Source organism: Mesitornis unicolor, unplaced genomic scaffold (assembly GCF_000695765.1).
Source record: "Mesitornis unicolor isolate BGI_N332 unplaced genomic scaffold, ASM69576v1 scaffold23462, whole genome shotgun sequence".
Lineage (NCBI taxonomy): Eukaryota > Metazoa > Chordata > Aves > Mesitornithiformes > Mesitornithidae > Mesitornis > Mesitornis unicolor.
The window spans coordinates 29,473-43,298 of record NW_010168912.1 but is presented as its reverse complement, the minus strand read 5'-3'; the positions used below and the strand labels follow the sequence as shown (position 1 = coordinate 43,298).

At 40.0% G+C, this 13,826-nt stretch overlaps 1 protein-coding gene across 1 annotated transcript in view; it reads left to right on the top strand.

The window, feature by feature from the left end:
* Nucleotides 1-13,748, top strand: part of TIAM2 (T-cell lymphoma invasion and metastasis 2) — a 59,924-nt gene extending 46,176 nt beyond the window's left edge. Inside the window, exons 9-20 of the mRNA XM_010179192.1 lie at nt 638-817; nt 2,111-2,179; nt 2,559-2,684; nt 3,864-3,972; nt 4,551-4,730; nt 5,952-6,070; nt 7,197-7,305; nt 8,992-9,050; nt 9,891-9,996; nt 10,740-10,827; nt 11,369-11,523; nt 12,391-13,748. Coding sequence (XP_010177494.1) covers nt 638-817; nt 2,111-2,179; nt 2,559-2,684; nt 3,864-3,972; nt 4,551-4,730; nt 5,952-6,070; nt 7,197-7,305; nt 8,992-9,050; nt 9,891-9,996; nt 10,740-10,827; nt 11,369-11,523; nt 12,391-13,034 — 1,944 coding nt within the window. The 3' untranslated portion in view covers nt 13,035-13,748. The remainder of the gene's footprint in view (nt 1-637; nt 818-2,110; nt 2,180-2,558; nt 2,685-3,863; nt 3,973-4,550; nt 4,731-5,951; nt 6,071-7,196; nt 7,306-8,991; nt 9,051-9,890; nt 9,997-10,739; nt 10,828-11,368; nt 11,524-12,390) is intronic.
* Nucleotides 13,749-13,826: the final 78 nt, after the last annotated feature.

Genomic DNA, 13,826 nt, shown 5'->3' with positions numbered 1-13,826 from the left:
GTTTCATGTAGTATGAAGAGGTGGATACCAACAGCTCAAAGAATCTCAAAGAATTTGGTTTCTATTTGCTGTTTTTGAAAGCAAAAAAATCTTGATACATAGTTTTCTCCTTGGAGAGGAAGTATCTAAACATATTTTGATAACCCGGGACATTAGAATCTGAACCCTCAGCTCTGTATAGCATTGTCTGAAAAAACACACAACACAGTATAGGTAGCAGGTGACAAAACAGTTATTCTGGATTCTTAAAAGATCTTTACCTGGTAATTTTTTCTGTTTTTGAGTGTCACAAAATAAGAGATGGGAAACCGTGTGATGCTAGTGTCATAAGAATCAAAGTATATGATATCTTTGAGTGCTCTCTCATCTTTTGCATCCCACAAGCTTGCATCTGAAGACTGAAAATAATTGCACTGGAAAATCACTTGGAATTTTTCATTTCATTTTACTTCTGTGATCCAGATCTGCTATACATTCAAGCTGTTCGAAGCTATCAGGATACATATTTGACACAAATCAATGGCATCCTCTGATCCCAAATTTGTAACAAGAGCAAAATTTGAGGAATTTAAAAATAATTGTAGTACAGCTTGTATTCTAAAACATCAGCGCTTGTCTCTTTTCTCTTATTTAACAGAGCTCAGAACAGATCAGTGCATTGTGCCAAAACTTCCAAGAAGTCCAAGCAAGCGGTATGGAAGGACAGAAGGACAACCAGGACCCACCAGCACGGCCACTGGCTCGCCACCTTTCTGACGCAGATAGGTTGAGGAAAGTCATCCAAGAACTTATGGACACTGAGAAATCTTATGTCAAGGTAAAAAAAAATAAACATCTGCCTAGCTACAGCCTTGTTTTTGAGACTGACCATGATTTGTGCATGGTCGTTACATATTTCATGGTTACCTTTATGTAATCAGCCTTCTGCAAGGGCCATAAACTACAAGGTCTGCTTATGTAATTGTTCCTGTTTTTCTGAACAGGCTTGCTCATGCAATACAGGCTGTAGGATTTGATCTAGGAGCTTTAGTTCTAGTCAATTTTGTATTTATGTCAGAGAGCGATTACTTGTGGGGCAGAGATACTTGGATTGTGTTAACATAGAATCATAGAATGATTGGGGTTGGAAGAGACCTTAAAGATCATCTAGGGGTTTTCCAAGGGATGTCTCCCTAGTTTTCAAGATGAAAATAAATCTGGTAGAAGAACAGAGTCTCCTACAAATTAGAAAAAACATTTAATTGTGAAAAATAGGGCATAATTATTTTTGAATCAGCAAAGCTAAAAGGCACAACTCCAGTTGGTTGTAGCACTGTGTGCACATGTTATTTCTCCTCTGATGGATAAGTCCATAATTTGGTAGATGTATGTCTCTTCTTTTTATAAACCACAAATTTATGTGACTGGATGCCAAAAGGAACATGAAAACATTGATTTAATTCACCTTCAGCAAGGAGGATCTCAAAACATGTACTTAAAGATACTGGTACTTGCTGCAATAATGTATATATGGAAAGGGAGAGAAAACACTTTCAGTCTGTTATTGTTAGTACCTCCACCAGTACACTAATTCACCCACACACTGTAAAGCTTGAGGAAGCTTTACAGACCACAGACCCCCATGTATGCTCAGCTGATGTTTCTTGTAGAGGAATCGCTTGGACAAAGGCAGGACCATGGAGGTCACTGACATATGTGAAATTTTGCACCAGGCAAAATCCTGGCAGGTTGCACATACTCATTATGGCGTTCTCAGGGAGATGCTCGTTATTCCTTCAGAAGTGGCACCAAGTCCTTGAAGACTGTTTATATACATGGACTCTTTAGGAAGTTGTCATCTGTAACATTTTCTCCTCATGCTATGCTAAAGTATAATTTGTTACAATCAAGCTGTAAAGCCTTAAGGATGAAACAAAAACATTGCACTGAAATCAATTTTTGTGTCTAATTTAGCAATCACTTTAGTGCTGACAAGACACAGGTGATTTTTTTTGTAGAAAAGGAATTGTATCTCTAGTTAATTCCCAAAAATTACCCCTTTCCCACAGCTGTTGCATAAAGAACAATTTCAAACTGTTACTTAAAAAGTGAATGAATTCTTTTTTTGCAGGACTTGAGTTGCCTCTTTGAGCTATACTTGGAGCCCCTTCAAAATGAAACCTTTCTTACCCAGGATGAGGTGAGGGAAAAACTGAAATATGTGCTTTTCATTCTTTTATGGGCTAAGACCTTGGCACTTGGGTTTTTCATTGCTGAGAGCATGACAGTAAAAGCAAACAACAAAGATAACAATAGGAATAACACCAGTCAGTGCCTTTCTGTCCGCTGCACCTGGCACTTCTTTTTTTTAAAGGGTAACTGTTCTTTTGACTTAACTGCTAAGAAATCTTTGGGGTTTTGTAAGCATTTTTTTATAAAACCTGTTTGAAAAGTATTAATGAAGATGTTACTGGCCTTCACAACCTCTTTGTGTGTCGCATCTCCTTAGTGGACTCTTTTCACAAGACCACTGTTAGGTGCATGGAGTGCTGTACCTCATAGCCTGCTGTTTTTCACAGATGGAGTCCTTGTTTGGCAGTCTGCCAGAAATGCTGGATTTCCAGAAGGTGTTTTTGGAGACCCTGGAAGATGGAATATCTTCTTCCTCAGATTTTAATACACTGGAAACACCATCCCAGTTCCGGGTAAATATTTGGTTGTTTAATGCCTTGCAATGTGCCTGGAAATGCTTGTGAAAATACAGCTTTAGGAACTTGCATGATTGCTTTTATGTTTGAAGCTTTACTTTGGATTACACTTATTTAGCAGTGAAACATAAGTTCTATTTTTCATGGTTTTATCATCCTTTTTCTCATGGCAGAGGATGTAACATGGAAGAAGCAGAGTAGACTTTGAGTATGCTATAAACCAGCAATGCTTATGAGCCTTTGTAGAAAGGTTATTGTCTCTGGGCTGCATTCTGCCATGCTCTGTGGTCCTCCCCTCTGTGCCCAGTTGACCCTCTATTGACTGGGAGCTTTTCCTGTTAAATGCCACATGATTTTCTCATGTTGTAAAGTCCAAGAAGAGGGCCTACCAAGTGTAAACGGCTGTAGACTATGCCCTCGCTGTGCTGTCTCATGGTGGCATCACTCAGTACCTGCCCCAGCTGGAGGAAGTCAGTTCTCCAATGATGAAGTTGACTGTCACAGGGCTAGCAGGTCTCCTGGACACTTGCTGCCTTTTGTGGAGCAAACATTGATTAAAAAGAGGGGAGAGGGCTGCTCTCCTCCTCCTCCCTCACTATTCCTCTTTCTTATCTTTGCTTTGGGAAGCATTTTTCTAAAAACATCTCTCTTATGATTCAGACCCTCCCACATCTTCCCAGCCTCCCCTTCATCCAAGAACATCAGAGATGCCCTGTAATTACCACGTGCCTGAAGGAAGGAAAACAGTTGGAAAGCAACGCTCTGTGTTTGTTTTACACTGTACCTTCTGGCTTTGGCACTTTTATGCCTTGCTTCTTATTGCTTATGTTTTTTCTCAGCACAACATGCACAGTTACATGTCTGCTGATTTTTGTTCCTGTGCTGCCAGAAAGATACAGTAAGACAGAAAGGCTGCAGTGGCATTACCTGCTCAGGGAGAATGGAGAAAATTTCAGGCTTTGCCTAAATATGCTGAACTCTACACCCAGAGAAATACAGAAACATCACAGAGCTACTAGTAGCAGTATATTCATGTTACGAATATATATACATATAAAATACTGGGTATGTATAGAAAGATAGCAGATAATCACACTGTTGAGCCTCTGTGTTATGTGCCTGAACACTTTTTAGGATTATAGTAATGAATGAACGTTTTTATTGTGTTGATTTCAGAAATTGCTGTTTTCCCTCGGAGGCTCCTTTCTGTATTATGCTGACCACTTTAAACTGTACAGTGGCTTCTGTGCAAACCACATCAAAGTTCAGAAAGTTCTCGAGAGAGGTAATTTATTGTCTTCATTATTGTCATTCACTTGCATGAATTTAAACTGCAGTGAACTACTGAAACAGATCTCGTTGACTTGCAGAGAATATTGGTACAAAGCAAGGGCTAAATTGGTATATTTCAATGGGAATAGGTAAGATCTGTGGTTCTGCTGAAGTACGGTATAGAACTGAAGGGATAAAATTCCTTTAGTAACGTCCAGGCAGTAGGCTGAATAGCTATAGAAACATCTTCCACAAGTCTGTGCTGTCGACAGATCCAGTTCATACTCCAAAAAGCAGCAACAAATGGTAGAATAAGGTAGGAATTACTTTCTCTGCCATCTACTACAGTGCAGTGGAAAAATCACATTGTGGAATAATCTCACCTTGATAAAATTGTTCTCTTAGCCCTTAAATATCTTATTTAATGTAGGAAAGGAGTATGAAATGAATAGTGTAAACCACTTTGTAAACCATCTACTGAAAAGGGTGGGGCTTTTGGTGCTGGTTACAAGTTGCAATTTTGTGCTCTCAAGTTATTGTAGCTTCTGTGAATTCCATTTTCAACTGACCAACTCTTTTATCTATGTCTAGCAAAAACAGATAGCGCCTTTAAGGCCTTTTTGGATGCTCGAAATCCCACAAAGCAACACTCTTCTACACTGGAGTCGTATCTCATAAAGCCTGTTCAGCGAGTGCTGAAATACCCTCTGCTTTTAAAAGAGCTGGTGTCTCTGACAGATAACGAGAGCGAGGAGCACTATCATTTGACAGGTAACTTATTCCTTTCTGCTACAGGAGTGAAAATGAGTTAAGTTTTATTTCCAGCCTTTTCTGAAGATGCAGGTAGCCATTCTGGTAGATAGCGCAGACCTCGTCAAAACCTAAAGAGAATTCCCTCTGTCTCTTTAAAAATAGTAAGTAGCTTTTTTGTGCTTTTAGCAAAAAGATACACCCAGGATTTGCCATGGCAAATATGACTTGGGTCTTTCTCTTCAATTCTTGCACAGGAGCATGTGAGGTCATAATGTTGCGCTTTTTTTTTTTTTTTCTCCCCACTTGGGAAACACTGACCAAAGCTCCATCTTGTGGTTATTACTCAGTTCCTGAAACATGTCAGAGTTTAACAGTGCCACAGAAGGAAATTTCAGTTGTTTGAGGTTTCGCTGTGACTTTTGCTTGTGTAGAAGAGACCTGTGTCACAGCTTTGCAGTCTTCCCATGTAGACAGACTTGTATGTCTAATATGTTAGAGTTGATTGCTTTTCTAGGCTCAGATGCTTGAGGGTTCACCCTGGCAAATTCCAGTTCAGGTCTGTCAGCAGTCTGGAGATTTATTTTATGGATTGATTGTCATTTTAACAAAATAGCTTCAGGCAAAATACACTGTCAGCAAAAAGTCATGATGCTGTTACTGACTTCAGAGGGAGCTTTTAATATGGTTCCCTTGCCCTTAAAACCAAGCTGGGGGTGACTTACTTGCAGATCAGGATGAACGCCAAATTTCTAAAAGGCTGCACCGTTAAGAGCTGGCAGGACTGGAGAAACGAAGCGCCCTTCTCTTACTCTTTTGTGAATTAACACAGAAGTCTAATGAAACCTAGTGTCATCCTTGCTTAGAAAACGAAATTTAAACAAAACCAGGCCACACTAGAGATCCTAGTGGCCCTATATACATATGATGCAAAACCTAACCCCATTTACTATCATGTTGATAAGAATATTCATACATTTAGAGGTTCATCACTGGAATGCTTATTGCAGCCTTTTCAGGCACTTCAGACACCAGATGAACATTTTTTACTTATTCTGATCAGGAAACATACCTTCTACTGTTGCCATGAGAAAGGACTGATATAAAGCTACAATTCTGTTCAACAGGTCTTGGCGCAACACTGTGCCAGTGCCTGCCTCAAGTGGAATTCAATAAAAAATGTCATGTTTAGAAAATACAATTGAATTACATAGCTGTTTATGAAATTTTTAAACCTTATAGAAGCGTTGAAGGCAATGGAAAAAGTAGCAAGTCACATCAATGAGATGCAGAAGATATATGAAGATTATGGCACTGTATTTGACCAACTGGTTGCAGATCAAAGTGGAACAGAAAAGGAGGTAAGAGAAGGAGCAACGTGTTTTATTCACAGCTGAAGCCTCATCCTGCTTGCCATTGGATGTTTTATCTCTTCCTGTGGTAATTTTGGGAACTTATTTGTGCTGGGCTTCTTCCATTCTCCTATAATATTTTGACTTCCATTTCATATCTGCCTTTCAAGTTTGTTTTTGTCAGTAGGTTACGGTAAAATTTTCAGACAGCTGCCAGAGCCGCCTTCTGGACTAACAAAAATTGCAAGCAGGAGTAGACATAATTCTCAGTAGAAAAAATCCTCCTCTTCTCAAATGCTGCAGTGATTATCCATGTCCCAAGCCATTCAGATTTTATGCTATAGAGTTCTTAAGATATTTTTCTCACCCATATAAATGAAAATGGCAATTTCAGTGACTTCACATTAAGGTTTGTTATTCTCATTCTCTACACTTCCAGTGCTGAGGCATCCACGGTTATTTGTCAGAGCAAAAACCATTAGTCAAACAGACTCTGTGCATGCATGCCCCAGAACTGGGGCAGCTCGATCTCATCTGCTATTTACATCAAACAATTACTGAGCAGATCAAATCTGAAAAGGTGGAGATCAGAGATGAGAGATGTTTTATTTCCTCCTAGTGAAAGCCAAATCACCCCCGTTGGCTACCTGGTTTCCCACCATTTATGGGGAAACAAAACTTGACAGCATGGGAGATCCTTCAGTGTTACGTTGTGTCCCACAGAAGACAGCAGCCTCAGAGTACAAGACCTCCAGTAATTCTGCTATTGGGGGTGTCATTAATACTAATTACTCCATAGAAATTAAAGATACCTACAGCTAATAAACCAGACAGTTCACAACTGGCTGTATGTGAGTGACAGATCATCAAATTAACTTAACCTTTTTTCTAAGTTATCAAGAGTAAGAACTCCAATCCAGCTTCCATAACTTAGGGGCTACTACTTTTATAGTTGTTACCTATTTTAAAAAGGGAATTACTCACACTTTTCCTGCTGTAGTGTAGACCTGTGTCTTTCTCTGTGTACATGAAGTAAATACAGAAAACATAAATCCTTAACGTTACTGATGTGCTCATTAATATTTTATTCACATATATATTTATACTATTTATATTATCTACTGCTATAATACAGGTTACAGAGCTTTCAATGGGAGAACTTCTGATGCACTCTACAGTTTCGTGGCTGAATCCATTCCCATCGCTGGGCAAAGCAAGAAAAGACCTTGAACTTACAGTGTTTGGTAAGTGTCCTCCTTAATGACTCTCTGCTCTCTCAAATCTTGACTACCACATCAAATCTTCTCACAAGATGAAAGCCACAATCTCCTTTTCCTGAAGTCATGTGATATCTAGGGTAGGCTTACATCTGAAAAAATATATAGTTTATTTCTTAATATGAGCAAAGTTTCCATTCATTTGCTTACTGTTGCTGTTTGCTCTGTAAGCCAACCTCAGCTGCTCTCCTGCCTATATGTAAACCATAGAAATTTGTGATTTTTAAGAGGCAGTATTTTCTTTTGAACAATCTTCTAAACCAAGCTTTCAAAGAAGGCTCATAGTAACATCACAATTTATTCTACTCATATGAATTCAGGTTAACTTCTGCTTTACAGCTACTGCATCGAAATCCAAATCCACATTATTTTAACATGAAAAATGGATGTGGAAATTACAGCATACAAACATGAGTTTTATTTAATAGTATACATACAAGTAATCATTTAGTAATCACTCACTCTTCCAGAGAAACACCATAGGTGCTTCTCCATTTCTGTAAAAAATATTTCTTTAAGATGTCATTGGATACACATCTACAGAACAACTCCAGGTTGACAAGAGACAAGTTTCTCTTGCTCAGGGCTGTCATCCATTCCTTGTCTGGGAAGCATGACAGGTTAGGGCAGGGGATGCTTCTAACAGAGGAACTAACAGGAACTACCTCCCAGGTTCCTTGGATGAGGTTCTCAGAGATCCGTGTATGCCAGACACTTCCCAGCAGGACATGTAAGAACGAAAGGGTTCTAGCCTCATGGTTAGCTTAGAGTGCTTGTCTGCCTCTTATTCTCACTTCAAACCCTATGCAGGCAGCTTAGAAAATGCAGCTAATATGTCGAACTGAAGGGCACTGCCAAGCCCTGGGGTTAATGCTGTGCTCGCTATGGCTGCATTCTGGCTTCATGTAAGGATGAGACTTAACTGCATACTGTCGCCCTTTCCCCCTCTTCCACTGGAAGGAAGCGTGGATGCATGAGCAGAGATAGAGCTGTACTGCTCTTGGATTTGATTTGGGATCCGGGACTGCTGTGCAGAGCCAACATCCATGTCCCTGTGTTTCTGTTCCTCCTTACAGAGGAGAGAGAAGGTGTCCCTGCCTCCCTGGAGACTGAGATTAGATAACATGAGTGAGCCACTTCAGTCAGATGCTGTGGAAGCCAGAGAATTCCTGCAGATGGAAAAGTAGGAATTGAGATGAATGTTTGAGTTTCCAACTAACCAAATGCCAAACTGCAGGAAGAACAGATTTAGTGCCCTTTTGCACAGCCCTCTCTTACTCTAGGCCCTTCACTCTACTAGAAAACACCCACTGATTACAGAAGAAAATCTGAACTTTTACATCTAACCTACATCTGCTGTATTTCTTTTTGTGAAGACTTATGGGAGGCAGGCTGCTGGTAGTTTCAGAATAAAGGTGAAGAATGACTTCATCCTAAATGTTCAGAACAAAATCTGAGGAAAAAAAAACTTGCCATTGCAGGATGAAAAACCCAATTGTCATCTTAATACAGAGCAGGTGCTTTTCAATCAGTTTGCTTATCTTATCCTTTACATTCCTGTGACTATAATTGTCAGCTTTTCCAAGATACTATTTTCATTGAATGTTACACCTGTAATTAATGGTTTCCTTTTTTTTGTCCTTTCTTTTTAAGTTTTTAAGAGGGCTGTTATACTGGTGTATAAAGAGAACTACAAACTGAAAAAGAAAATGGTAAGTCTGATATCATTGCAGGTTGTGGGTGCACAGGATCCTACTGCTGTGTGAGATGGACCATACTGGTGCTGAAGGGGGAGTAACTGTGGTGAAATGCCACCCCTCGCTAGGCTGGAATTCTAGCTAGCACAGCTAAAATAAGTGCTTAGTATCTGTGTAGCGATAAATATTTTTTTATTTAGTAAGCAGCAGCATCCTCCCTGCATGAGCCCCAAGCTAATTCCGTCGGGTGGAATATGAAATATTGCCATGTAGGAATCATTAATTCTTCCAGAAGGCATTTACGATGGCCTGACTTAACGTAGTGCATAGGTTAAAGGCCTCTGTTTATAGACCCTTGACCACCCTGGTAGGAAAGAAAAGGGGGCATTATAAACATAACCTGCTCTGTTCCCATGTACAAAACTAGAATGCTGTAAACAAGTAGCAAGTTACATATTCCCGAGTACCAGTGGTGAGGTACTGCACCATGCCTATCATAGCAGATGGAGGGGCTCTGAAAGTAACAGCAGCAGCTACATGATTAATGTATTCTGCTAATCAGCAGTCTGCGGGTTTCTTTGTGGGAAACTTGTTCCCTAGTAGTACTTTCACGCAAAGTATTATTTTCATCCATTAAAAACAAATGCTTTTAAAAGTTGAAACAATTACAAATTCTAAAGGTTGTGTCTATCACCATTTCAGTGTAAAATACATTTACAAGCATGTATTAGGGCACTGAAGGAAAAAGTCTACTGAATTTAGTTTCTCTTCAGAGGCAGGTTTTTTAAGAGTATCACAAAACCCCCCACTTTTTTTTACTTCTTAGAAATATTCTTGCTGTTTTTCTTTTTCCAGCCTACTAATGTTCGTGCTGCACATAATTACGGTGACTTGGATCCCTTTAAGTTTCGTTGGCTGATTCCTTTATCTGCTCTTCAAGTTCGACTGGGGAACACAGCAGGTAATTCCCTTGCACTGAATACTTTAGGAGTGAACACTTCTGTGGGAATCTGTAATACTGCTTCTTCCATCTGTATTTTGTGAAGCCTCTGGAAACAGGCAGGTGTAGAGAAAATAGTAGCTAGGGTTGTCTCTGCTCTCAGGGGGTACAGGCTTGATACATTAACAAACTGTCTTCATTTGGTACCCTGACTGCTTCTGTGAATTCCCTAAGATGCAACATGATGTGAAGGGATGGCAGAATGGGAATCGCCAGTGAAAAGACTGAACAGGAAGGTGATTTACCATAGTTGACATCCTGGTGATACCCTTACACTGTGTGTGGGCTGATCCTTGCTTTTTTCCAATTGTGGAAAAGTTGACTGTGTAACTTGTGGTAGTAGAGGGCTGTGGTTTTGTTTTCTCTTTGAGTTGATATTTACGATCCTGTGCAGTTCTATGTCTTCAGTTAAGTGTCACTAGGTGTTTAGAGCATTAAAGCCATTGCACACCTGGGAGAAGGCCTTCTAAGGCTGGAAGGCAGCACGAAGCTTTAAGAAAGGGGGAAAGCAACTCTCTGAGACAGAAGGTTGAGTTTTCAAAGGCAGCACTGGCCACGCTGCTGTGACAGAAGAGTTCAGGGGACCTTTCTTTGGGTTCCACCTTGGGTGAGATCTTCTGTGGACCCACCCATGTTAACACTGCCTCTGGTCTTTCTAATGCTGAAGATTTTGTGAAAAATATAACATTTCCTTCCATGCCCAGGAACAGAGAACAGCTGTATCTGGGAACTGATTCACACAAAGTCAGAACTAGAAGGCAGACCAGAAACAATTTTTCAGTTGTGCAGCAGGTAAGCTTTACACGGATGTTGTATTTGGCAAATTATGTTAATGGCATGAAAAAAGTAAGAAATTTTCCTCCGCAGCTCTTGCTTTTTGAATCCAGGCACTACGCCAGTGTTTTACTGCATAAAGTATAAGAATCTGAAATTGGAGTCAGTTTGGTGCAGTGATCCAATGTCAGAAATCTGCAGACACGTGATTGTAAATTCCAGTATGATATGGGCAAAGTAACTGATTTTATCAGCCTCTCAGTTGGTTAACAGAAATTACCTTCTGACAAAGACCACTTAAGGGGTGATCTCTTGGTACAGAATTTACCTTTCAGGCTGTTTTTCTATGAGGAAGTAATCAAGATCTCAATACACAAAGTGTGTGAAATGGCTAACAACATATAAAGATGTTAGCTGCAAAACCGTTCCTAAAGCAAACTGCTGGAAAAAACCGCTGCACTAAAGCACATCAGCAGAAAGGAGAAAGGCAGAATTTATCCCCAACAGAATTCATCCTTCAAAGGGAAAAATTAGGTTACCTCTTTTCTTAAACTTGCAGTGACTGTGAGAACAAGACTAACATCGTGAAGGTGATCCGTTCTATTTTGCGGGAGAATTTCAGACGTCACATAAAATGTGAGCTACCATTGGAGAAAACATGTAGAGATCGCCTTGTCCCACTCAAGAACCGTATACCTGCAACAGCCAAGCTGGGTAAGAAAGAAACACATTTTTCAAAGTGAAAAAGGGGCTCTGGACTCTAGAGCTGGCAGAAGGTTTGCAATTGTTACCATGACTGTAGCGTGTCCTATGCCAGACCCACAAATCCCATTTCTTTTTCAGGCTGGGGAGGTGGTAGAGTTCCTCCACAAATCAGTGCATGACAAGGGCTAGAGGAGATAAGCAAGCCTGCCATTCCCCCACACTGTGATGTGTCATTAGCTCTCTTAAGGGAAGACTTAATAAGGCCCAAATTCATTTTGCTGGGAAGAAGCAGACTCCCTTTGGCATGCAATGTTAGTGTTCTTTCCTCTGGATTCCCTTTAGTAACTCAGCCCTAATAACATTTAAAGCTAAAACAACTGTCAAAAGGCAGGGGTCTTGCTTTTATCAATGTACTAAATCTGCATCCCAGCAAATACCCTAATTAAGTACAGGCTTCAGACATTTTAGTTAAATGAGTAGCTACTAGTATTTCACATTCTCCATCTGTTTAGTTGTCTGTAAAATCCCCTTAACATCACAGGAACTGGGATGGTTCAACTCCCGCCTACAACCTGGCCCTCCAGTGCTTGAGGGGCCAGACTCAATCTTGCTTTCCTCCAGATGTGCATAAATCATTACTACAATTTTTGGAGGATTTTGAATATGTATTTCACATGCAAGCAAGCATATAGCTCTGGGGTAGGTGGAATGAAAACTGACACGAGATCACACTGCCAGTATCAGAATGCTGGCACATCTGACCTGATTATCAAATGAGACTACATACACTGTAATTATAAGTAAGTGAGCTATTGAGAGCAGTATAACCAGCTGATCTTCTGCTGAAAAAATAAATCTCTTTTTTCCTCTGCACAGCTTCCACAAGGTCCCTGAAGGTACTGAAGAATTCATCCAGTAGCGAGTGGAATGGTGATGTGGGGAAAGGCACCTTCCAGGACTCTGATGAGTGCAGCCTGAGCAGCAGTACTCAGAGCAGCAGCTGCCACACGGCTGAGAGCATACAGGAGCCCAAAAATTCATCTCCCGATAAACACGAACAGAGCTGTGCCTCTGACTTTTCTAATGCTCTTGTCAAAGAATCTGATATTCTCAGCGACGATGAGGACGATGATGACTATCAGAACCTAAAGAAGGGCAGCCCTACAAAAGACATTGAAATACAGTTCCAACGGCTGAAGATTTCAGAGGAACCGAGTACCGACTCCGAACGGGATCAGGTTGCTGAAAATGAGGAAGGAGATGGCTTTGGGACAGGACAGCATCCAAAGTTGGTGCGTGGCCATTTCTGCCCAGTGAAAAGAAAAGTAAAGAGCACAAAGCGTAACCGAGGAACATTAATGGTAATGCAAGAACGTCACCAGTCCCTTGACAGTCACTCTGATGCTGCAAACCTGGATCTGAACTCCATTTTAGAGAGAGAATTTAGCGTCCAGAGTCTAACATCTGTAGTTAATGAGGACTGCTTTTATGAAGCTGTGGAGAGGCATGGGAAATCCTAGCTTTCTAAGCACTATTTAAAAATATTCATTTGAAGTCCACATAAAACTCAACAAACTTATTTTGCTTTAAAACTATTAAATTCATGGAAGCTGCAGGAAAACTACTATCTGATTTTGTGCACTAAGATATTTTTTCCACAAAAACAGCTGTAAAGGATTCTTAAGTTATTTTAATTTATTGTGGATCAAAAATAGATTAAGTTGGCCAAGGTCTGTAAATCAGTTCATCCCTTTCAAGCAGTTGTTAAGATGACGTAGTATTCTTGGGGAGGGGAGTGGAAGGATGGCTCATTAGTATCTGGAGTAATGTGGAAAAGGTGCTAGTGAGTGGCAGAGGGGATTACAGTGGAAAGTAGCATTGCAAAATGTATTTTTCAATACCTTGGGCATTTTATTTTTTTTGTTTTCATTTTTGCTTTATTTAAAGCAGAATTAAGTTATTTTAATGTGTTTTAGTGCACAATAGTGCAGAAATTTCATTTTTGTAAGTTTCAACATGCTGTCTATACATATATATGTAAATAGGAAAAACAAAAAAAGCTTGGCCTGTAATCTTTTGACTGTATTTTTTATTTTCTCTACCAGCCTGTACAGTAAAAGACAAGTATTGTACTTAGACATGTTTGCTACTTTTTATCATGCTGCTTTTCTCTAGTTGGAGCTTTAAATCCCAAGTTCTTTACTTTTGCATAAATGAGAAGAGTATTAGCAGACCTTGAGGCAATCTGTGCACTTTATCCTCCTTTAAGCTGGTCACTTGAGTATATTTATACAAGAGTTTTGGCTTTTGTT